Below are 26,376 nucleotides of genomic sequence, written 5' to 3'. Positions count from 1 at the left end.
TATGCTTTTCTATAGTATGCACTTGAATTTGCCATAAACTGAAATCCCTGACGTTGCACCATTGTACCATCAGTCTCGCTGTAAAAAAGCTGTCTTGTTGAATGAGGTGTGAATCGTGCATCTACAAGTGTACTAATTTCATAATTAGTGAAGAAAAGCAATGTTGTTTCTGATGATAAAAGAAGTGCCAGATTTTTAAGTGTTTTTAATGTTCATGAAATATATTTTAGCTTCTACTATAGTCCACATTTATGTTCCAGTCATTTATTTTAAATTTTAGAAAATTTTAATCAAAATTTCATTTATTGAAAAGTGATTAATGCAATTTACTTCCAGTTTGCTGTCTGAGAATATGTTAGTGTGACTAACTCCTTTCTTGCTGAATGACTTCATTGGATGTACCTGATTTTAACTGTTTTTTTCCTTAATTTTACCTTTTTAACTCTACATACTTAAATCTTTGTGGCTTTTTTCTCAGCAATATTACATAGAGATCCTCTTGATTTGGCGCCAGATTGAAACTAATGTCAGAAAAGTGCAGATCCACAACAAAGATCACTAGATATTTATACAAATAAGTGCTGTCATGTTGCTGTGGATTACCAAATCAGGACTATGATGTTTTTGCCCCAGGAGCTTCTTACTCGTTAACTTTGCTTACATGTGACATCCCAGAGCTGCATTTCCTCAGTAATTAGCTTTCAGATGGCTTTCAGATTTAGCAAAGTGACCTTGCTTAATGTTTGCATACTGAGACCATTACTGAAGCAAAGACTAATACTAAATAAAGTAGTAAAACAAAAAAAAACTAGTATTATTATTGTAATACCATTGTTAATTTGCAAACCAGGAAAACTCAATCTTATTCAACAGTAAAGAGTTTGAATATATTTGTCTTATTTTCCCCCCATTTGTACTACTGTAACTTATAATGTACCTGATTTTAACTGTTTTTTTCCTTAATTTTACCTTTTTAACTCTACATACTTAAATCTTTGTGGCTTTTTTCTCAGCAATATTACAATCCCTTCTTGTATTATTACTGGCTAAGTCAGATCCCGGAAACCTGGCCTGATAGGTCATGTTTTACTTTTGTTTTAATGATGTGGTCTCTCACTGAAATACAAGAATGAAATATTGAAGGTTTTATTTTAGTAATAAAACTGAAGTTTATTAACCAGAAGAACTGAAGCTAAAATAGTATAAACCAAGCTATTTATAACACAAATTCAAAGAGTTTGAAAAGCACAGTAAATGTATAATTCCGTCAACTCCAGAACACTCATTGACAGGTTCCCAAAAAACGTCCCTTTGTACATTGCCTAAAAGCACTCGTTTCACAGCCAGAGAATAATATTGTTTCCTAATACCTCAATAAGATTAAGGTGATTGTGACTTTAACTCTGAGATTGGAAATGCTGAGAGATTCTTCCTGGAGATAATATACACAGGGATTTCACTGTACTCAGCTTCAAGTAGCCGCTTTTGTCCCAACACTTTTAGATTGGGACTATGACAATCTCCTTTATTCTTATGTTTTGCTGTATTCTATCCATCTCGGGAGCAACACTCTGTGCAACTATCTCCATTTAAGGGCTTCACAGAAGTGCTGAAGACAAAGTGAAACTGAAAAATATATTTCTCTCTAAGCTATGGATGCTTCCCCTAAACTAGAAATTTCTAACAGACCTTTAAGAACAATGGTTTACCTTGCAAAGTTATAAATCATCCTTCGGTTAAGAAATACATTAGGATAGCCAAAGTAGCTTTCGCAACTGTTTTTTTTAAAAAAAGTCTTCATGGTTACATGAAATACATGCAATTTAATTATTAACTTCAGACACATAGAAACACCATGAACCCCAAATCCAAAACCTTAACTTAAAACAAATGATATTAAAATTTTATATAAATCAAACAATTTATATCTTGGCATTCCAACCCAATTCAGTTGTCTTATTTGGAACTTGGATCTATTTAAGCAATATTGCCTTTGGCTTAAAAAAAACTTTTCCCGAGGTCAGTTGCTCTGCCAATCAAATGGCAAAGATTGTTTGTCATGACTGTAGCACATTAGAAAATTAGAAGATTACTACACGTTTTGATACTTAGTTACTGACTGTTAGACAATGATAACCATTGTAACCAAAACAGAAAATGCTGGAAATGCCAGCAGGTCAGGCAGTATCTCTGAAGAGAACAAACAAATTAATATTTCAGCTCTCACTCTGTCAAAGTTGAAAGGCATTAAAGATGAACAGCATTCTTGAAAAAAAGGAACGAGAATGGAAAAGCAACCACAAAGATACAGAAAGGGAAAGGAGAGGATGACTGGCAGTAGGTCTCAGTGTAAAGCAGTAAATGTTTGAGGTGTTATATAAACCTGCAAAGATAGGCAACATCCTGAGAAAATATAAATGAGTAAATGACATAAGCAAGCAGTGTGTGTAATCTTTCTGTCTTGTCCAGGATTTCCTCATATTGCTTATGTGTCATTTCAATTCATAATTTTATTTAATCAAAGGTGAATTATTTGAGATTTCTGTTTCATTCCTGTTTTGTGCAATTTAGGCTGGACCATTATGACCGTTTAATTGTTCATCCAATTGAATCGATGGTAATCAGATGGACTCATGAGATTCGGGATGTATTGAAGAAGGATTCAGCTGAACCGTTGTTGCAAGGACTTAATCCAGGTCCGAAGACAGAGCTGGAGTTTTGGAAGGCAAGGAAAGAAAACTTGCTGTGTATCCATGAACAAGTAAGTGGAGCAAGAACAGGTTGGAGTATTTGGCTTTCCTTTTTTCTTTCAAAACTTAGTCTGTATCCTAAATTTAAAAATGTTTACTTTCTGTTGCCATTATATTTGTTTATTGGTAAGTGCAGGAAATTAGTCTTACTTTAACTGTTACATTCTTCTAGCTTCAGACACCAGTTGTTCGAAAAATGGCTAAAATCCTAGAAACTACAGAAAGCAGCTATTTTCCCACTTTCAAACAAATTTTACAAGATGTTGCAGGTGGTACGTATTGCGCTTGTATTTTGTAAGTTTTATTGATGGAATGTTTTCTAATGCAGTATGGTCTGTGTTGCCTCTGAACAGTGTAAATATTAGTTTTAGGTTATTGATACAAAGGCTGATTTGCACTAATCATTTTGTATCTGTGAAAATGATATTACATTGTGTTGGTTGGCAACTTCTATGACATGAAGTTGACAAACTAGTGATTTTTGTTTGAGCAAAATCTGCGAGAACATTTCATGAGTGCTGTTGCATCAGGTTAATTCCAGTTGTCTGACTGTGGCCTATATGCTTTTATTTGAGGAACTCTGAGGGGATTAATTAATTTAAACTCAGAGGTATGATGTCAAAAAGGATTCCCTTGATCTCCAACAATTTATTGCTGTTTCTGTCGAATTTGATTCGAACTTCCGTTAAAATAATGGGTGATAAACAAGACAGAAGTTAACCACTGCATTATTTTTACCATTTTAACCTTGTAAGAAAATAGAACATCAAAACAGAATCAACATTCAAGGTCATTGTATATATGTAACAATCTACTTGATTTCACAAAAATGCAAAAAAGAGCTGAATCTGTAAGTTGGATTTGTTGTTTCGACTTTGCAGATATGAATGTGCTCTGAATCCTTGTGGTACACTAGATTGGTATTCCACTGACTGCATGTGCTTGACATTTGTATAAGTGCGTTATTCATTTCCTTTTTAAACAAATAATAATTGTAGATCAATCTTTTCACTTGCGATGCTGCATCTAATTTTACCAACATGACCTCTGTTATGTGAAATTTATGTAAAGGTCTGCTACTAATTTTTTCTAAATCAGTAGATGTCAATTATATAACGATTAATGCACTTTAAAAAACAAAACTTTATCATGCAAGGTAGCTGCAGGCACCAATTATAGGTGAATTATGTTGTAAAATGGCATATTGACCAACTGCCTACAAATTTGTATTTGCAGTAATTTACTATGGCTACAGTGGCTCATCAGTCTATTTCTGTGACAAGGTTGATGCATCTTGTAAACTTTACAAAATGTTGTTTGATGTCCTGTGACATTGCTGACAGTGAATTGGAAAAATGGATAACGTATCACTGTCTCAGACTCTTTAATCTCCTATTTCTGTTTCATCCCATTGCTGCATTTTTCCTCCCTTTAACTGTTTTTGATTCCCTCTGTATGCATTGTTATCTTTCCTGCCCTTCATCATCTTCCTTTTGAGTGGGAGACGGTTAGTGAGGTTTAGTGTGATGAGGAAACATGCAATCAATAACAGAACAGATGGGAGGAGTATGGAAAATGTGGTTTTCAGGTTTCTTCACACTCCTTCACTCTTGTGTTAGCCCTGTTTTTTTACTTGCATCATGTCACGTACCAGTGCAGCTCCCCAGTCGCCTATTGTCTTACAAATCATCACTGGCTCCATTTCCTTATTGATTGATTTAGCAGTCATTGAATTCTCCCATCCCCTATTGCTAGTCTGTTGCTCACCACCTCCTAGGCATCGCATCGACCTCTCAAAACCTCCCTCCTACTTCTGATAGTGGGTGCCAAAAAGACCTTGTCAAAGGGATAATGGAATGCTCCCCATTTGCTTGGATGAGTGCAGCTCCAAGAACACTCAAGAAATATCCAGGACAGAGCAGCCACTTGATTGGCATTACATCCACAAGATCCACCCCCTCTACTACTGACACTCAGTAGCAATAGTGTGTACCATCCAGAAGATGAACTAAAGAAATTCAGTAAGGGCTTCATAGACAGCACCTTCCAAATCTGTGATTGCTACCTTTGAGAAGTGCAAGGGAAGCATATACTTGGAACACTGCCATCTGTAAGCCCTTCTACAAGCCATTCAACATCCTGACTTGGAAATATATTGCCATTCCTTCAAAGTCTCTGGGTCAAGCTCCTCGAACATGATACTGTGGGTCTACCTACATCATTGGATTGCAGTGGTTCAGGAAGGCAGCTCATCACCAACTTCTCAAGGGCAGCCAGGGATAGGGAACAAATACTGGTGCAGCCTGCAGTACCCATATTTCAAGAGTGAATTTTTTAAAAAAAAACTTGAATGTCGTGAAAGGGAAGGTAAGAAAATATCTAGAAACTCACATTGTGGCATGGTTGGCAGATCATTGTAATCCTGCACGTCTGTGAAGATATGTTCACTTAATCTCTCAAAATGTCTGCTCTAGTGTTTCTGTACAGTCAATCCCAATGAAGCTGCAACTATTTGAATTTGGGCAACTTCTTCAGACATGCCAGTGATGGAACAATTTATAACATCCAAGCAACTGACTCCTTGACACCAGATAGCATTGGATGTCATGGACTATTGAACTGTCACATTGTTGACTGCAGCCAAAATATTACACTTCAGCGTGGCGAACACTGAAGTTCCAAGCAGCGTGCAGTAATATTGATAGGGCATGTCTTCTTTACTGAGTGGCCAGATGAGAGAGGTTGTGCCCAATGTTTCATCTCTCCGGTCCACCTCTGTCCTCCAGGATACTCAAGTATTTCACAGCTGTTTTGCAGTCTGTGTGAAATCTGAAATGTTGAAGGGTAACTGGTGATGGAAAGTAACATAGGAGATACCTCAAGATTGCTCCCTATATTTGTTGCCGATCATGAGTGTCTGCACTGTGCAACACCCAGATACAGGTGGATGAGAACTGAAGCATAAAAAGCCACCTAACTTCCACGGCATGCTGCATTACTACACTGTCTCACTGTCTGATACTTCTTCCTAAACAGGACTGTAAAATGCAGATACCTGAAGGTGGGATCAGCTGAAGATGCCACACATACAATTCATATGTTTTAGATGACATTTATTCATCAACTAAAAGGTTCCAGGAGTGCAGAAATAAAGAGGGCACTGGAGATCAGAAAGCTAAATTCACACCTCATTGTGGAGCTCCAACAAAGATAAAGTCAGATAAAGTTATGGATTTATGTTGCAAATCCAAAGTGCTAGTGCTACATTGGGTGAGTGAAATTAGGCACTTACCCACTGGAATTGAATTCCCCCCTTCCCCCGCGCCCACCTACCCCCCCCAAGAAAAACCCTTGAACATTACACTTTGACCATGAGAATAGAAGAGCAGAATAGTTTTAAAGGTGTTGCTGTCCATAAAATTGGAACATGTGCAAAGAATGCAGCAAGTTGGAATGCAGGTAAAGCAAACAATGAGGAAGCACATGGCAGACTGACTTTTATTACATGGATAATTTTGGCATATCAAGATATCTTGCTAAAAATGTAAGGGACTATCGTGAGACCACATCCATAAGGAAAGTGACACTTGTATTAGCGACAATAATGAAAGCTTATTCATTTTTTTTGACTGGAAGGGTGTTATCCTTTAATGAGAGATTAAATTGGGCCTATACATTCCGGAGATTAGAAAAATAACAAATGATCTCACCGTAACATGGAAGATTCTGAAGGGGCTTTATAGTGGTGATGCTGATAAGTTGAGCAGAATTTTCATTTCTAAGGCTAGGAGCAGAACTTTCCCTTGCCTCAAGAGACATGGACAATGGCAAGAACATCAGGACAGCATGGTGGGAATGAAAAATTCATAATCCTGCCATGAATAAACAGATTTCAATTTTTTCCTTTAGAGTTTAAACAGCAAGATCTGACACTTGCTAATGAGCGGTGACTACCTTGTTTCTATACTTTTTCATCCTATTAATAGCTCATCTTGCCTCATGTGGTTAGGTAAATGATTACAACTGAAAGTCAAATGGGGCCAGATCTTAGTGGGTTGAAGAGGGACTATGGTCAGCCAACACAGTCAGACAAGGGTCTCATCGACCTTAGACTAGTTGTTGAACAGCCAGGCAGTTGGTCTAACCAGAGTCCAAGAATCCGTGTCCTTACACTTGGAGTTTTGGGCCACAGTCTGTTCTGCAGGTGAAGTGTAACGGTCAGGTCAGTGAGGGTGCTGTGGAGACAATGTTTGGGGACTGGGAAGTGCTCAGTCCCATTTATCCTCACAAGTTAGTTCAAGAGTTGTGCCTCAATCAGACCTGAGGTTGGGTATTAATGGTCAGAGGGTTAATCAGAGACCAGTCTACCCAATACTGGGGAAAGTGCAGCTCAGGTCCAGGGTCACTGGAATGAGCCACTGTGGGAGTGTTGTTCGTGTAAGAGGGAAATTACAGATAGAAGGTTGGGAATTCAAACATCAGTGAAGGGAACAGTAAATTGTGGGGTAAGGTTTTCTCAAGTCACAATCATTCAAGCCTCAACATGGGATATGTGTAAGGCCAAGAAGGGGCTCAGAGAGGTAAATTAGATTAGATTACTTACAGTGTGGAAACAGGCCCTTCGGCCCAACAAGTCCACACCGACCCGCCGAAGCGCAACCCATCCAGACCCATTCCCTTACATTTACCTCTTCACCTAACACTACAGACAATTTAGCATGGGCAGTTCACTTAACCTGCACCTTTTTAGACTATGGGAGGAAACCGGAGCACCCGGAGGAAACCCACGCAGACGCGGGGAGAATGTGCAAACTCCACACAGACAGTTGCCTGAGGTGGGAATTGAACCCGGGTCTCTGGTGCTGTGAGGCAGCAGTGCTAACCACTGTGGAGAGCATTAACATTATATAAAGGGTTTGATCAGAAATGGGGGGAGGCTGGAAGGTCATCAGAGCCACAGGGATAGTAACATAAAAGAAACATGAAGGTTGGGAATCGGGGGAGAGGGGAATCATCATTCTTCTAGGTGGAGCCTGCAATTCAACCACAAGAACAGAAGGCTGAAACCTTCTCACCTTATTGCACTGTGCAATAAAGGAGCAATATAGCTGTCACTACATGTAAAGTGAATGAAGCAAATCATTACTTTTCTCTTTTGAAGGCAGAATATAATTTTTGAATGTAAGGCTCTGCTAAGGCCATCTTTATGAGGTATGTAACCACTGTTGGGTAATGCCACTCATCTGCCAGCAACTTAAATTTCACTGAAAGGTCATTCTTTTGACAACAATTAGCATTAAAATTTACAGCCTCAAGCAATCACAACCACTACAAACTTTTCATTAACTTGCCCAGTCATGTCCAATGCCTAAAGCTATACAGACGCAGACTTAAAAATCTAACCGGAGTTTGCTATTCCTACATTCACTTCTCAGACAATGCTTCAGAGCTATTGCATTCGTGCATACGTGTAATAACAAGATATCTTGAAATGCCAAAATTATCCATGTAATAAAGGTCAGTCTGCCATGTGCTTCCTCATTGTTTGTTTTACCTGCATTCTAACTTGCTGCATTCTTTGCACATGTTCCAATTTTATGAACAGCAACACCTTTAAAACTATTCTGCTCTTCTATTCTCATGGTCAAAGTGTAATGTTCAAGGGTTTTTTTGGGGGAGTTGGGGCACAGGGGAAGGGGGAATTCAATTGCAGTGAGTAAGTGCCTAGTTTCACACACCCAATTTAGCACTATCACTTTGGATTTGCAACATATATCCATAACTTTAACTGACTTTATCTTTGTTGGAGCTCCATAAAGTGAGTAACTTTGTTTCTCTACATTTTTACTCTATCTGCCGTCTTCTTGCCCACTCACTTGCCTGCCTTTATGTTTTTACAGCTTCTTTGTGTCCTCTTCACAGCTTGCTTGCACCTACCTTCTACAGTTCTGTCTCTGCATCTGAGTTAATACTAATGATTGAAATTAGCTGAGGACCAAGCATTGATTCTTGCTGTACTCCAGTAGTCTCCACAGCTTGTCAACTTGAAAATGTAGTATGAAAGTAGTGTAAGAGAGCTGGCTAGAAAAATGTTGGGATTGTTAACTATAGAGCTAAACCATAGGGCATGGTTTGAGCAGCAGACGATCTGAGGCAGTGGTGGAATCAGGCACTGCCTTCAAAGAGAAAAGTAATGATTTGCTTCATTCACTTTACATGTAGTGACAGCTATATTGCTCCTTTATTGCACAATGCAATAAGGTGAGAAGGTTTCAGCCTTCTGTTCTTGTGGTTGAATTGCAGGTTCCACCTAGAAGAATGATGATTCCCCTCTCCCCCGACCCCCAACCTTCATGTTTCTTTTATATTACTATCCCTGTGGAACTGAGTGGTCAAGGTGATGCCACAGAAATGTGGTTGGAAGTCCATCTCAATGATTATAAACAGGTTACTTCAGCAACAGACAGATATCTAGAAGAACAGTGAAATCTCTGACTAGAGAATTGAGTTTCTTGTAGTGATCAATGGCTTAGTTTTCCTGATATTTATTCTGAACTAGTACTGGATCTTGGATAGGCTGTGAGTATATTTTGTACTGGATTAGTGGTGCTGGAAGAGCACAGCAGTTCAGGCAGCATCCAACGAGCAGCGAAATCAACGTTTCGGGCAAAAGTCCTTGAAGGGCTTTTGCCCGAAACGTTGATTTCGCTGCTCGTTGGATGCTGCCTGAACTGCTGTGCTCTTCCAGCACCACTAATCCAGTATTTGATTTTCAGCATCTGCAGTCATTGTTTTTACCTTGTGAGTATATTTTGGTATAGTGGTGGAGTTGAGAGAAAGATAGAAGAGTTGATTGATATGAGTTTCTGGATAAAAACTATTGCATAGTTTACCATTGACTTTTACCAAGAGGCAATGTATGCATGAGAATTATGAGATATTGCATCCATCAAAGACAACAGAGCAAATGAAAGAGAAGAGGATCGAGGGTTTTTACAAGTATATTTAGGAAAAAAGGGTAACTAGGGAGAGAATAGGGCCCCTCAAAGATCAGCAAGGCGGCCTTCGTGTGGAGCCACAGAAAATGGGGGAGATACTAAATGAATATTTTGCATCAGTATTTACTGTGGAAAAGGATATGGAAGATATAGACTGTAGAGAAATAGATGGTGACATCTTGCGAAATGTCCAGATTATGGAGGAGGAAGGGCTGGATGCCTTGAAACGGTTAAAGCTGGATAAATCCCCAGGACCTGATCAGGTGTACCCTCGAACTCTGTGGGAAGCTGGAGAAGTGATTGCTGGGCTTCTTGCTGAGATATTTGGATCATCGATAGTCACAGGTGAGGTGCCAGAAGACTGGAAGTTGGCAAACGTGGTGCCACTGTTTAAGAAGGGCAGTATAGACAAGCCAGGGAACTATAGACCGGTGAGCCTGACCTTGCTGGTGGGCAAGTTGTTGAAGGGAATCCTGAGGGACAGGATGTACATGTATTTGGAAAGGCAAGGACTGATTAGGGATAGTCAACATGGCTTTGTGTGTGGGAAATCATGTCTCACAAACTTGATTGAGTTTTTTGACGAAGTAACAAAGAAGATTGATGATGGCAGAACAGTAGATGTGATCTATATGGACTTCAATAAGGCGTTCGACAAGGTTCCCCATGGGCGACTGATTAGCAAGGTTAGATCTCATGGAATACAGGGAGAACTAGCCGCTTGGATACAGAACTGGCACAAAGGTAGAAGACAGAGGGTGGTGGTGGAAGGTCGTTTTTCAGACTGGAGGCCTGTGACCAATGGAGTGCCACAAGGATCGATGCTGGGTTCTCTACTTGCTGTCATTTACATAAATGATTTGGATGCGAGCATAAGACGTACAGTTAGTAAGTTTGCAGATGACACCAAAATTGGAGGTGTATTGGACAGTGAAGAGGGTTACCTCAGATTACAACAGGATCTTGACCAGATGGGCCAATGGGCTGAGAAGTGGCAGATGGAGTTTAATTCAGATAAATGCGAGGTGCTGCATTTTGGGAAAGCAAATCTTAACAGGACTTATACACTTAATGGTAAGGTCCTAGGGAGTGTTGCTGAACAAAGAGACCTTGGAGTACAGGTTCATAGCTCCTTGAAAGTGGAGTCGCAGGTAGATAGGATAGTGAAAAAGGCGTTTGGTATGCTTTTCTTTATTGGTCAGAGTATTGAGTACAGGAGTTGGGAGGTCATGTTGCGGCTGTACAGGACATTGGTTAGGCCACTGTTGGAATATTGCGTGCAGTTCTGGTTTCTTCCTATTGGAAAGATGTTGTGAAACTTGAAAGGGTTCAGAAAAGATTGACGAGGATGTTGCCAGGGTTGGAGGATCTGAGCTACAGGGAGAGGCTGAACAGGCTGGGGCTGTTTTCTCTGGAGCATCGGACGCTGAGGTTTACAAAAGAGGTTTACAAAATTATGAGGGGCATGGATAGAATAAATAGACAAAGTCTTTTCCCTGGGGTCGGTGAGTCCAGAACTAGAGAGCGTAGGTTTAGAGTGAGAGGGGAAAGATATAAAAGAGACCTAAAGGGCAACTTTTTCACGCAGAGTGGTACGTGTATGAAATGAGCTGCCAGAGGATGTGATGGAGGCTGGTACAATTGCAACATTCAAGAGGCATTTGGATGGGTATATGAATAGGAAGGGTTTGGAGGGATATGGGCCGGGTGCTGGCAAGTGGGACTAGATTGGGTTGGGATATCTGGTCGGACCGAAGGGTCTGTTTCCGTGCTGTACATCTCTATGACTCTAATTTGTCATATCCTGGCCTTGATTATTTAGTTAACTGTATAACCAAGTGAGCTGAATTCTTCTGAATTTCTCAGGACTGTTAGAAACCAGATGAACAGCAGTTTGATGTGATCAGCATTAAACTAGTAAACTATCTCTTTTGCATGGTGCAGTCTCTCTGTCTTATCGCTGTCCCTTATTTGTTATTGCTGTCAGTTTTCTATGCTTTTATAACAAGAACATAAAACAACAGTGATATAACATCTGTTTCTATTTTTTGCTCTTACACATGAAGATACAAACAGAAGTATATGCACGGCTTCTCCTTTTTTAAAAATAAATACTCAATATAGACATCGCCTTGGCTAAACAACTGGCATTTCCCTTGTTTTTCTGATTGAGTGAGCAAATGCAATGAAGCAGAATTTGCTAAGAAATATATCCTATCAGTGCAACTAACTGAAAGGTATTGATGCATCCAGGAAATCTTGGCATGCTGCACTCATTCAGACTAGAGAGTCTGACCTCAGCTGTCAGGATCACAGCCTTGTTAGCATCGCCTTGGCTTCTGCCAAAAGCCTTCCCAAAGAAATTTTAATAAACTCTTCAAAAAATGCAAAAAGCTATTCAGTAGGTACATTTATTCATTACGTTGCAAAATATGTATTTTAAAATTTTGTTTCAACCTTTATTAGAATGGTTTTCCCATGTTTTTCTATCGTGTACTCATATTGAATTCTTAATGTTATAATTTTATTCAGCATTGGTTGAAGTCCAAGACATCGACCTCCATCTTAGACCGCTGCAGCACCATATTGAAATTTTGCAAGAGAGTGAACTTGCAGAGACTCTTGTGTTCATTCCAGCTCTCTTTCACACCATCTGTCTCATCTGGAGCCATTCCAAATTTTATTGTGTTCCTCTTCGCATCATTGTTGTCCTGCAGGAATTCTGCAATTTGTTGATTGAAAAGGTAATTTTAAATAAGTGTAAAATTGATTCTCAGCTATCATTAAGCAAAGTGATCATGTTAACAGAGAAGAAATATCTTTTATTAAAATATTTCAGAATCTGTGCATTGGCTGAAATTGTTAATAGCAAAAAGTAGTCTTTGGTATCAAAGAAGGATTTGATTATGTTATGGATGGTTTTTAAAAAAGGCTGATTAATTCTCCTGAGTAAATAGCTAAGCAGTTGTAGCTTTATTTACTTGAAATAAAAGATTATTGTTGCCAATTAAGCGTGGTATCTCAAATTGTTTTTAATGCTGCATTGACTGACCATAACTGCACGATTCTGCTGATGGATAAGGATGTGTTTTTAGAAATATTTTATACTTTAATCTTCAACTTTCCTTATTGCAGTAGAAGTATGCATTTAAAAATAGTCATTGTAAATTAAAATACTTTTCCTGTCTTGTGGTTTGGGTTTGATGTTGATAAGTGAAAGTGAGAACTGCAGATGTTGGAGATCAGAATCTAGATTAGAGTGGCGCTGGAAAAGCACAGCAGGTCAGGCAGCATCTGAAGAGCAGGAAAATTGACGTTTTGGGCAAAAGCCCTTCATTAGGAATACTGTTGATGTTGAGTTTAATGACACAGATTTTTCTTCAGAGAGTTTGAAAACTTTCTACTTTTTTCCCATTTCTTCTTCTTTTTCTGTTGGCACTTTTTCTGCAGGGTGATATTAGGTTTTTATTAAAATGTGAACTATTTTATCTTCTGACTTTCAAGTAAAAGTAGATTTTGGAAGGAGTCATCAGGTGTCCTTCAAATTTGAGTCCCTGGGTCATTTACTTTCCTGGGCTCAGGAATAGTTAGGCCTGTTTTAGAGGTCCAGCATAACATAGCCTCATCTGAAATTAGTTTTCCTTTAGTCTTTTAATCTGTTGGTGAACACACATAACAAAAGCTTGTGTAGATGAAGGCAGCACTTAGAGATTGGCATTAATTAATCATATAACAAACATCATCATCACAATCCAGTTATGTTTTTTGCAAGATTTTATTTTCTCAACATTTGCATTTACTTTAATTTTAACATTCTTTTGAATGACTGCTTGTCACTTCTGGCTATGGCCGACGTGTTAGAAGCAACGCTTTCAAACTTTGAAGGCATTTCAATCGGCCAAAATCAATTGTGTGGAAGAATATTTTCAGTCTGGGGCTGTTGTGTTGTAATGCTAAGCATTTTAGAGGTATTTACTGCTGAATTGGATTATGAAAGATCTTGAGAAAGGATTAGATCTGTTTATTAGCTGGGGGATCAGTGAGGAAAGTAGTATGAACTCTTTGACACTTTGTTTGAGAAATTCAGCGCACACATCCAGCCGAAGTCAACTCATCAGATCCACCAATATAAATGTAAAGGGGCTGAGACAAGAACTATGGCCAACAAATATAGACTCCAAGCAATGGTTGAAGGGCTGGTAATAAGCTAATTTGGTGCTCTGCATACCCTTATGTGCAAATTGCTTTGATTGGAAAAGACAAGCTCACAATATCACAAGCTGTTGTGGACAGCACAGATGAGTGAGGATGGCAGAAAAAGAAAGGCATTTTGCTGAAAAAAAACATGTTTTTCCAGCCAAGGACAAATAATCCAATTCACTGGTATGAATTTCAGAGTCTGAGGCATGAACTAAGGGGTCCTGGTGACAATTTCTTAGCAAGATTGAGAAATGCAGACAGGAAATTTAAACCGTAGGAAACAAACAAAAAAAAAACTTAGCTCCACTGGGGCTTCTACTAAATGAAATTTAAAAAGTTGCCTGGGAGTAATTGGCCCTCAGTCTTGTATAGAGGTTGTATATGGGTGGCACAAACCGATGGAGATGCTGATTGTCCAGATGACTAGCTTCTAGCTAAATTGGGGGAAAAGCAGTCGAGTTGATTTAGTTTGCAAGCAACAGAAGAACACAGGCCAGACACAGAGAAAGCTGTCTAAGAGTTTGGATGACCACATGCTCACAGTTAGAAGGAAGTGTCCTGCCTGTGGGTCCAACTCCAGAGCCTCTGGAAAGCAGTGAAAGAATGTGCAGAGCAAAGGAAGCTGATGTTTAATGAGTTACCAGCGACAAGACAACAATAGTAATGCAAATGGGAGGTGGAAGATGACCAAGGGTTTGTGATGAAATAGATGTAAAAAAGAAAACTTACACCTATTGAACTATCACAAACTGACATTTCCCCAGGAAAAATAAATTAATGGAACCATTCACATCAGAAAAAGAGTAAAAAGAGCTAAGAACCATAAAGCTGAAACTGAAGTCTGAGACCAGAGTACAAAATCATGTCTCCCAGCCCCTACTCAGACTATAATCTTCTTATGATTTTCCTGAAAATTTGAAAGAAGAAAAGTTCCTCAAAGAGACTTGCTACATACTTGAGCAATGTCATGCAAACTCTTCACTGGCAAACTGAGATGAGACAGCTGAAGATGGCCCAATTACGCAGTTGTTAATTGAATGTTCAATATCACTGGAACAGATGGTCCAGCTACCCTGACCAGTTGTGAAGAGTTGGATCTGATCTTAATCAATCATGAGATGAAGGAGATCACACTGAGTGTTGAAGGTTATGTACTCAGTCAAATTAGAAGCAAAAAAAAAATTTGGTCTAAATATCCACAGTGTTTTACTGACGTGGCTAGATGCGTTGAAGTTCTTGAGTATTACAGCAGTGATACAGAGAAGAAATCAATGAATTGTTGACCAGGTGAAATACCCATAAAACTGAAAGGAGAACTTGAAAGCAAGCTCCAAGAGATGGAAGCCAATATTGTGTTGCATTGTTATGAGAGGGAAGTCAAATGTTTGGCTACAGATTTGCTTACAAAAAAGTAAACTACCCCATTTCAAAACTGGAGTCACTCACATCTTGCTACTTTCTAACAAGATGAATGTTGATGCAACCAAGAGATCCACTGCACAGCTAATACCCCCAGTGAGAATTCAAGGCTTGGGATAATCAACAGGGCTCTGAAAATTGGCTTCTTCCTGCTCAGCAGAATTTCAGTCTTACTAAGAATGACCTTGCTAGCCAGTGTGTTGATTCCTCTGATAGTCCTTCTACTCTTGTGTAAATAAATGTCTTGGACATGAAGGTTGTGGATCAAGGAATATAAGAAAATGAGCCCAGCTTCTGTAAAAGTAAGCATGATTATTGATATGAAGAATACATGTTCTCAACAAGTAAACAGTCGCAACATTAGTGAAGATCAAGAGCAAGCCACTCAGCCTTTCAGAAAGAAAACATATTAGTAAGTAGCTTTTGACATCAAACAAGGCTGAAACAAGATGGGAGTTCCCGTGGCAATCAGATAAAAATGATCAAGGCTGGGCAATGAAATGCCCAGGTGAGCATTATAGTGAGACGATACTGTTACCTGATGCACCAAGCAATGCCCTTGTTGCCTATCTGAATAGTAGTTGTGTGTAAAGCCAGTAAGCCAATTAATTGATTCTCTGAGCATGTACAAGACTAGAATTGTGAAATAGAGGTGGCTATGAACGATTACTTAAACTCAATGAAAACGGTGTGTGAACAAGCCAGTCAAGGGAGCAGCAAAGGATTGATTTAGACCAGTTGCATCCGTAGTCAAATGTATAAAATTCCCTTGTAAAATTGCTGTTGTATGCAGCTGTAAATGTTAACTGTTTTTTGTAAACTGTTTTGTAATTTGTTTAATAAAATTAAAAAAAACCAGAAGATTCTTGTGTCTCGCACCCTCACACACACAAGATGGGTGCTGAAAAGAAAAAGAAAACAAAAGAGAAAACAAAAAATAAAGAAAAAAAAGAAAAAAAATGAAGAAGGAAAAAACAGGAGATTCAGAAGGTCTCTCAATCGAGGGACTGGCTTTGAGCTGGCTGGTCAGAGTCCATATACAGTGCACATATAAATAAAGGGTGACTTGGTGACAGGATACTGGCCTCTCTGCAGTTACTTCACCTGTGAATTCACTAAACACCCTGTAGTCAAAGGTTAGCTGACACCATGTTTAAAGTATAGATGTTGGAGCTGTGTAATGAATACAAAATCCATAATTTTGGAGGTACAACAGTCTCTACCAACTAAGTCATTTTATGAGTAATGTTTTTGAGAAAGGATGACAAACGATAAAATTCTGTCATTTCTGAGGAAAGGTCACTGGACCCAAAACATTAGCTGTGTTTTCTCTACACAAACGCTACCAGACCCACTGAGTTTCTCCAACAATTTCTGCTTTTGCTTCAAATATGCAGTTATTTATTTTATTACAAAATGCTCTCAAGCTGTTCAGTTTAATTATAATTTTTTAAAACTTTTCTTTAGACATAATAATCAATGAAACAGGGTTTTTTAAAATAAGAGGTATGTTATTTAAGAATCAAATAAGCATGTACATTTACACAAAGTATCCAGAATGCTATAGCACTATACTACTGTAGGCAAAAGGGAGGACTGCAGATGCTGGAAATCAGAGTCTAGATTAGAGTGGTGCTGGAAAAGCACAGTAGGTCAGGCAGCATCTAAGGAGCAGGAAAATCGACGTTTTGGGCAAAAGCCCTTCATCAGGAATGAAGCTTCATTCCTGATGAAGGGCTTTTGCCCGAAATGTCGATTTTCCTGCTCCTTAGATGCTGCCTGACCTGCTGTGCTCTTCCAGCACCACTCTAATCTAGACTATACGACTGTACCGCAGTCAGGGTATTGAATAACAATGTATACAGGAAGTGGTAACGTTTGAACCTGCAGTAAGAGCATGATCATTTTGAACTTCTGAGATGCATGAGACATAACAGTCCTCACTATAATAGGGGTGTTTAATTTTGCAGTGTAGTTTAGGTGTTGACATTATTTGATTTTCTTTGCCGTTTCATAAATTTCGTAGAAGGAAGGGTAAACTTGTGGCAACATGCATGGTTAGCCACTACTCAAACTTGAAGGCAGCCAAGCCAAATATTCACTTTATTTCTAAAATCTCTTTAATATATATAGCTTTATATTCACACATATGTGGTGCATATTATTCAAGTAATTCATTTTACAGTAAATTCACAGGTTCTGGAGTCGTGAGGGAAGAAGAGAAGGTTTAATTCAAGCTACAAGCTTTACATATTTAAAAAGAGCTTCCAAGATTAATTCAGATGAACATGTAATGAACAAGGTTTTTATAAATAACAATAAAGATAATTTTGTTTTATTTAACTTGATAGAGCAGATTGTTGATAATATGGTACTATAGCTTTTTTGCTCACTTGTGGGATGTGAGCAGCACTGGCTGGACCAGCAATAATTGCCCATCCCCTAGTTGCCCTTGAAACAATTTGGATAATCAGGTATTATTTTTGAGATGGGTATTATTAAAATGTCTATTGTGCATATGTTCTCTTCTAGGCAATAGTTTCTTTGTCACCAGAGGAACTTTTGAAAGAGGAGGTTGAGGAGTCCCTGGAACATGTACAAATATCTGTGAAAATCTTTAGAGCTTATAAGGACTGTTTCTTGAAGCACAAAGAAAAGTTAGCAAGCTATTACACAAAAGAACAAGATTGCAAACTCTGGGACTTCCCATTATCAATGATTTTCTCACGGTTTGACAGATTTTTCAACCGTCTGCTAGAGCTTGAGGTAAATGTCACAAACTTCTTATTTTATAATTACTTTTAATACTAGTAAACCTTGCTTAACATCACAGACTGTGCAAATGGATAGCAATAGATATCCATCTATATTTGTATATAATTTGAAATATTACGCACCTACACATGACTTCCTTGCTGGAACTTTCCTGGCCTGAACGTGGTCACGATGATATGGAGATGTCTGGGTCCCAATCCTGAATAGTCACTCTGGGATGTGGAGGCAGTCCTCTCAGTGGCAGCCAGTCAAGAAGCCATTGCCAACCTGTCAGTCTGCTAATGATATTACAAGCAGTTCATCTGTAAAGTGATGGTTGCATTCTTATACGACCCCGTGCTATATAAAAATCGTGCAAAAAAAGACAATTAAAGCATTGGTGATGCAACCGTGTTATAGCTAATATGTTTTAAAAGTTCTTGCTTTAGAACAGAGTCCTCTATTCACCAATCTCGTTATGGCCCATTTGAGTTGACAGAATGCTCATTATAGCAGAATGGCTTGTACCTGACTCTCCCCATAATCAGCTCTGCAGCTTTAACTGTGCCCACGTAGACCACTGGCAGTTGTGGAGGCTGTAATGATTGGACTCCTTGTAGTAGAAGATTTGTTCCAGTGCTGAGGTGATTAGGCAAGCTTTAATGTTCGGCGGGCGGGAATCGAACTAGTGGCAGTGTTAGGGCCAAGGGGCAGCCTGAGGCACATAGGTCCCTTCTTGAGACCATGAAGCCTTTTGAAGGTAATGTTCCTTACCTCTTCTAGGAGATGGCATTCATGTACCTGACAACCTCCCACTTAACGTGGGCTGTTTTGTTGCCAGCTTCTTTGTAATACTTCATATTTATCTATACGAATTTGAATCAAATGTGCTGATGACAATAAATCCTTCATTGTTTCATGGGTTCATGATTTACGGATGATTGAGAATATTCAGTAGGATGGGGGCAAATTATATGGCTGGACTAGATATTGGAACCATTTAAGTCTTTTTAAGTAATTAGCAAAGAATAAACTCCTTGGAGAATACAATTTTACCACTTCCTTTTGCATATGTTCATAATTCTAATTTTCAACACAGTTTCTTCTCACTCAAATAGAAGTACGCGTGGGTACCTGCATGCCCACATTATTATTAATTGATTAATATTTAGTAAAGAGAATATTTACAGTCTTTATAATGTGAAATGTTTGTGATGCTATATCTTCTTATTGCAGGATTTGTTTATTACTATGCTAGAATTCCAAAAACTGGAGAGGTTGGAGTTTGGTGGCATGAAGGGAAAAATACTAAGTGAACAAGTTTCTAAAATGAACAATGAATTCTTGGAGTGCTGCAAAGTTTTTAAGGAAAGCACCTATGATCCTTTGGATTATGAATGCATGGTAAACTTAATTCTTTGACCTTGGTCAGGTTTATATGAAATGTAACTTATTGCAGTGACAGGCTAGTGCTGAAAGATATTGCTAAACTTGAAAAAGTATGACAAAATGGTCAAACATAGCTATGAGATACGGTAGAGCTTTTCAGTTTGTATCCAGTTGTAACAAAGTCCTTGCTTTTTAAGATTGCACCCAAAGTTAGCATTAGCACCTGGAACAACTTTGTCAAGGTGATTAGTTGGCGAGCTAGCAATTGGGTTGTAGGTAATTTCTTCTCTAAGCATTTCTTTAAAAAATCTTTAAGAAGATTTTGATGAAATGTAACTACTTCTTTGTTTTGATGAAAATGTAACTTGCAGAATTCTAAGTTTGTTCGGTGCTTTTAACAGACCATAGGCTTTTCCTCTGTGACCCAGTGTTAGGTGTATTAATATTTATTAACTGTGTTATGAAACAGCAGTGACCCCTTTACTACATGCTGTTTCAAAACGTTATATTCAAGAAGTAGTTGTTTTCAATATTGTGGGAGTCATATGACCAAGCCTCCTGAGGAGGAGAAGCAGTTTTCCTCTAGACAAAGGCTTGCATTGCTGACAGCCAGTTGTTTATAGCCCTTTCCCAGGGGTTAAGTGGAAAGTCATTAACATGTCTTGTAAACTGGGTATAACTTTCAATTCTATTGTGTAAGGAGTTCTGTTGGAGTCAGTAATTTCTGAAGCTGATTATAACATAATTCATCATTCCAGACTGACCAGGATGTGCTTGGCTGACATTGTTTTCGGAGATGGTTGTGGCTGATTGTTGCCAAGTTCTCTCAAATAATTATAGCTTTTTTAGACTCTGTGTTTACCGAACAGAAAGAGGCCATTTGGACCATTGAGTCTGCACTGATCGTCAAAGATCTGATTGTACAAAATCCCATTTATTTTGGCTATTTAAAGTGCTCTTAAAACATCATGGAATTTTTATGGAAATACAAACAATTGCTTTTCACACCATTGGTGACAATATTGCAGTGTTGTGCATTCTCTTTTCCTACCAGCAACATTTTGGAGTAGGGTGAAACCCTTGGAAAAGTGGCTGGGGTTACGTCGAAGTGGTAAACCAGGAAATCATCCAAAGACCTATGGTATCTGTTGATTCAAATGTTGAGACATTTCTTTCAGAAATCTGATTTATTTTGGATATTGTCATTAACAAACAGTGAACTTCACAACTAATCTTGCAGGACCTGTTGGGCGAACTTCATAGCACAGAATCAGATAAGTTAATTGTAGTTTTAAGTCTGTCCAAGAGAAAGGCTACAGTAGTGAGTATAGTGGATTCTTCCTTGATTATGTTTTTAGAGATAAGTCTCTTGATTAAACTTAAAATATAAGCCATAGCTATTAATTGAACCTGGGGCAGTGTTTGTAGAGGAATAAGGCGGTGTTATTTTCTGGGTTTGTAAATTGTGAAGGAGCAAAAATGGCCTTTGCAGTGATATGTACTTCTTGTTAGATGTAGGAGTTTAAAGAGAGTTTAAGGGTTACTGCGGATTATATCTGCCATAAATGCTGTTGGATGCGAATCTTATCAGATCGAGTGGATCGGTTGGAGAGACAAATAGAAGCGATGAGGAATTTGCAACAGCAACAGTATATGATGGATGGCAGATATAGGAAGGGGGGAAAGTCTCAGATACAGTCACATAGATGGGTTAACTCCAGGAAGGGTAAGAGAGATAGGCAACTAGTGCAGAAGTCTTTTGTGGATATACCCATTTCAAACAGGTATGCTGTTTTGGAAAATATAGGGGTGCTGGATTCTCAGGGGAATGTAGCACAAACAGCCAAGTTTCTAGTATCGAAACTGGCTCTAATGCAACGAGGGGTACGTCGGCTCCCAAGAGATCAATTGTGTTAGGGCATTCTGTAGTCCAAGGTACAAACAGACATTTCAGTGGCCAGCAGAGAAAAAGCAGAATGGTGTGTTGTTTCCCTGGTGCCAGGATCAAGGATGTCTCAGAGAGGGTGCAGAATGTTCTCATGGGGGAGAGGGGCCAGCAGGAGGTCATTGTCCACATTGGAACCAACGACACTGGAAGACAAAAGGTTGAGACTTTGAAGGGAGATTACAGAGAGTTAGGCAGAAATTTTAAAAGGAGGTCCACAAGGGTAGTAATATCTGGATTACTCCCAGTGCTACGAGCTAGTGAGGGCAGGAATAGGAGGAAAGAGCAGATGAATGCATGGCTGAGGAGCTGGTGTATGGGAGAAGGATTCACATTTTTGGATCATTGGAATCTCTTTTGGGGTAGAAGTGACCTGTATAAGAAGGACGGCTTGCACCTAAATTGGAAGGGGACTAATATACTGGCAGGGAAATTTGCTAGAACTGCTTGGGAGGATTTAAACTAGTAAGGTGGGGGGGTGGGACCCAGGGAGATAGCGAGGTAAGAGATCGATCTGAGACGGGTACAGCTAAGAACAGAAGTGAGTCAAACAGTCAGGGCAGGCAGGGACAAGGTAGGACTAATAAATTGAACTGCATTCATTTCAATGCAAGGGGCCTAACAGGGAAGGCAGATGAACTCAGGGCATGGCTAGGAACATGGGACTGGGATATCATAGCAATTACGGAAACATGGTTCAAGGATGGGCGGGATTGGCAGCTTAATGTTCCAGGATACAAATGCAACAGGAAGGATAGAAAGGGAGGCAAGAGAGGAGGGGGATTGGCATTTTTGATAAGGGATAGCATTGAGGCTGTGCTGAGGGAGGATGTTCCTGGAAATACATCCAGGGAAGTTACTTGGGTGGAACTGAGAAATAAGAAAGGGATGATCACCTTATTGGGATTGACCCCCCAATAGTCAGAGGGCAATTGAGAAACAAACTTGTAAGGAGATCTCAGCTATCTGTAAGAATAATAGGGTAGTTATGGTAGGGGATTTTAACTTTCCAAACATCGACTGCGGCTGCCACAGTGTTAAAGGTTTAGATGGAGAGGAATTTCTTAAGTGTTTACAAGCCAATTTTCTGATTCAGTATGTGGATATACCTACTAGAGAAGGTGCAAAACTTGACCTACTCTTGGGAAGTAAGGCAGGGCAGGTGACTGAGGTGTCAGTGGGTGAGGACTTTGGGGCCAGCGACCATAATTCTATTAGATTTCAAATACTGATGGAAAAGGATAGACCACATCTAAAAGTTGAAGTTCTAAATTGGAGAAAGGCCAATTTTGACGGTATTGGGAAAGAACTTTCGAAAGCTGATTGGAGGCAGATGTTCACAGGTAAAGGGATGGCTGGAAAATGGGAAGCCTTCAGAAATGAGATAACAAGAATCCAGAAAAACTATGTTTCTGTCAGAGTGAAAGGGAAGGCTGGTAGGTATAGGGAATGCTGGATGACTAAAGAAATTGAGGGTTTGATTCAGAAAAAGAAGGAAGCATATGTCAGGTATAGACAGGATAGATTGAGTGAATCCTTAGAAGAGTATAAAGCAAGTAGGAGTATACTTAAGAGGGAAGTCAGGAGGGCAAAAGGGGACATGAGATTGCATTGGCAAATACAATTAAGGAGAATCCAAAGGGTTTTTACAAATATATTAAGGACAAAAGGGTAACGAGGGAGAGAATAGGGCCCCTCAAAGTTCAGCAAGGCAGCCTTAGTGTGGAGCCACAGAAAATGGGGGCGATACTAATTAAATATTTTGCATCAGTATTTACTGTGGAAAAGGATATGGAAAATATAGACTGTAGGGAAATAGATGGTGCCATCTTGCAAAATGTCCAGATTACAGAGGAGGAAGTGCTGGATGTCTTGAAATGGTTAAAGGGGGATAAATCCCCAGGACCTAGAAAAGTTTGACGGTATTGGGAAAGAACTTTCGAAAGCTGATTGGAGGCAGATGTTCACAGGTAAAGGGATGGCTGGAAAATGGGAAGCCTTCAGAAATGAGATAACAAGAAATGAGATAACAAGATAGCTAGAAAAGTTAAAAAGTCTTAAAATTGATAAATCTCCTGGCCCCGATGGGATACACCCTAGAGTTCTGAGAGAGGTTGCTGAGGAAATAGCAGAGGCATTGGTTGAGATCTTTCAAGAGTCACTGGAGTCAGGAAAGGTCCCGGATGATTGGAAGATGGCTGTAGTAACCCCCTTGTTCAAGAAAGGATCAAGGCAAAAGATGGAAAATTATAGGCCAATCAGCTTAACCTCGGTTGTTGGTAAAATTCTAGAATCCATCATTAAGGATGAGGTTTCTAAATTCTTGGAAGAGCAGAGTCTGATTAGAACAAGTCAACATGGATTTAGTAAAGGGAGGTCATGCCTGACAAACCTGTTGGAATTTTTTGAAGAGGTAACAAGTAGGTTAGACCAGGGAAACCCAGTGGGTGTGGTCTATCTGGACTTTCAAAAGGCCTTTGATAAGGTGCCACACGGGAGGCTGCTGAGCAAGGTGAGGGCCCATGGTGTTCGAGGTGAGCTGCTGGGATGGATTGAGGATTGGCTATCTAACAGAAGGCAGAGAGTTGGGATAAAAGGTTCTTTTTCAGAATGGCAGCCGGTGACGAGCGGTGTCCCGCAGGGTTCGGTGCTGGGGCCACAGCTGTTCGCATTATATATTAATGATTTGGATGAAGGAACCGGGGGCATTCTAGCGAAGTTTGCCGATGATACGAAGTTAGGTGGACAGGCAGGTAGTACTGAGGAAGTGGGGAGGCTACAGAAGGATCTAGACAGGTTGGGAGAGTGGTCCAGGAAATGGCTGATGGAATTTAACGTGAGCAAGTGCGAGGTCTTGCACTTTGGCAAAAAGAATAAAAGCATGGACTACTTTCTAAATGGTGAGAAAATTAATAAAGCCAAAGCACAAAGGGATCTGGGAGTGCTAGTCGAGGATTCTCTAAAGGTAAACATGCAGGTTGAGTCTGTGATTAAGAAAGCGAATGCAATGTTGTCTCTTATCTCAAGAGGGTTGGAATATAAAAGCAGAGATGTACTACTAAGACTTTATAAAGCTCTGGTTAGGCCCCATTTGGAGTACTGTGTCCAGTTTTGGTCCCCACACCTCAGGAAGGAAAAACTGGCACTGGAACGTGTCCAGCGGAGATTCACACGGATGATCCCTGGAATGACAGGTCTAGCATATGAGGAACGGCTGAGGATACTGGGATTGTATTCGTTGGAGTTTAGAAGATTAAGGGGAGATCTAATAGAGACGTACAAAATAATACATGGCTTTGAAAAGGTGGATGCTAGGAAATTGTTTCTGTTAGGCGAGGAGACTAGGACCCGTGGACACAGCCTTAGAATTAGAGGGGGTCATTTCAGAACAGAAATGCGGAGACATTTCTTCAGCCAGAGAGTGGTGGGCCTGTGGAATTCATTGCCACGGAGTGCAGTGGAAGCCGGGACGCTAAATGTCTTCAAGGCCGAGATTGATAGGTTCTTGTTGTCTAGAGGGATTAAGGGCTACGGGGAGAATGCGGGCAAGTGGAGCTGAAATGCGCATCAGCCATGATTGAATGGCGGAGTGGACTCGATGGGCCGAATGGCCTTACTTCCACTCCTATGTCTTATGGTCTTATGGTCTTATAGACCTGATCAGGTGTACCCGAGAACTCTGTGGGAAGCTAGAGAAGTGATTGCTGGGCCTCTTGCTGAGATATTTGTATCATCGATAGTCACAGGTGAGGTGCCAGAAGATTGGAGGTTGGCAAACGTGGTGCCACTGTTTAAGGAGGGCGGGTAAAGACAAGCCAGGGAACTATAGACCAATGAGCCTGACCTCGGTGGTGGACAAGTTGTTGGAGGGAATCCTGAGGGACAGGATGTACATGTATTTGGAAAGGCAAGGACTGATTAGGCATAGTCAACATGGCTTTGTGCGTGGGAAATCATGTTTCACAAACTTTATTGAGTTTTTTGAAGAAGTAACAAAGAAGATTGATGAGGGCAGAGCAGTAGATGTGATCTATATGGACTTCAGTAAGGCGTTCGACAAGATTCCCCATGGGAGACTGATTAGCAAAGTTAGATCTCATGGAATACAGAAAGAACTAGCCACTTGGATACAGAACTTGCTCAAAGGTAGAAGACAGAGGGTGGTGGTGGAGGGTTGTTTTTCAGACTGGAGGCCTGTGACTTATGGAGTGCCACAAGGATTGGTGCTGGGCCCTCTACATTTTGTCATTTACATAAATGATTTGGATGGGAACATAAGAGGTACAGTTAGTAAGTTTGCAGATGACACCAAAATTGGAGGTGGAGTGGACTGCTAAGAGGGTTACCTCAGATTATAACAGGATCTGGACCAGGTGGGCCAATGGGCTGAGAAGTGGCAGATGGAGTTTAATTTAGATAAATGCGAGGTGCTGCATTTTGGGAAAGCAAACCTTAGCAGGACTTATACACTTAATGGTAAGGTCCCAGGAAGTGTTGCTGAACAAAGAGACCTTAGAGTGCAGGTTCATAGCTCCCTGAAAGTGGAGTCGCAGTTAGATAGGATAGTGAAAAAGGCGTTTGGTATGCTTTCCTTTATTGGTCAGAGTATTGAGTACAGGAGTTGGGAAGTCATGTTGCGGCTGTACAGGACATTGGTTAGGCCACTGTTGGAATATTGCCTGCAATTCTGGTCTCCTTCCTATCGAAAAGATGTGAAACTTGAAAGGGTTCAGAAAAGATTTACAAGGATGTTGCCAGGTTTGGAGGATCTGAGCTACAGGGAGAGGCTGAACAGGCTGGGGCTGTTTTCTCTGGAGCATCGGAGGCTGAGGTTTACAAAAGAGGTTTACAAAATTATGAGGGCCATAGATAGGATAAATAGACAAAGTCTTTTCCCTGGGGTCGGGGAGTCCAGAACTAG

At 39.9% G+C, this 26,376-nt stretch overlaps 1 protein-coding gene across 1 annotated transcript in view; it reads left to right on the top strand.

The window, feature by feature from the left end:
- LOC140480447 (dynein axonemal heavy chain 11-like) overlaps nt 1-26,376 on the top strand; it is a 445,469-nt gene that overhangs the window by 33,670 nt on the left and 385,423 nt on the right. The window contains exons 4-8 of the mRNA XM_072575322.1: nt 2,572-2,761; nt 2,923-3,022; nt 12,281-12,492; nt 17,900-18,133; nt 19,358-19,525. Of these exons, the coding sequence (XP_072431423.1) occupies nt 2,572-2,761; nt 2,923-3,022; nt 12,281-12,492; nt 17,900-18,133; nt 19,358-19,525 (904 nt within the window). The remainder of the gene's footprint in view (nt 1-2,571; nt 2,762-2,922; nt 3,023-12,280; nt 12,493-17,899; nt 18,134-19,357; nt 19,526-26,376) is intronic.

This window comes from Chiloscyllium punctatum, chromosome 8, assembly GCF_047496795.1.
Source record: "Chiloscyllium punctatum isolate Juve2018m chromosome 8, sChiPun1.3, whole genome shotgun sequence".
Taxonomy (NCBI): domain Eukaryota; kingdom Metazoa; phylum Chordata; class Chondrichthyes; order Orectolobiformes; family Hemiscylliidae; genus Chiloscyllium; species Chiloscyllium punctatum.
This window is presented reverse-complemented; position numbering and strand designations above follow the sequence as displayed.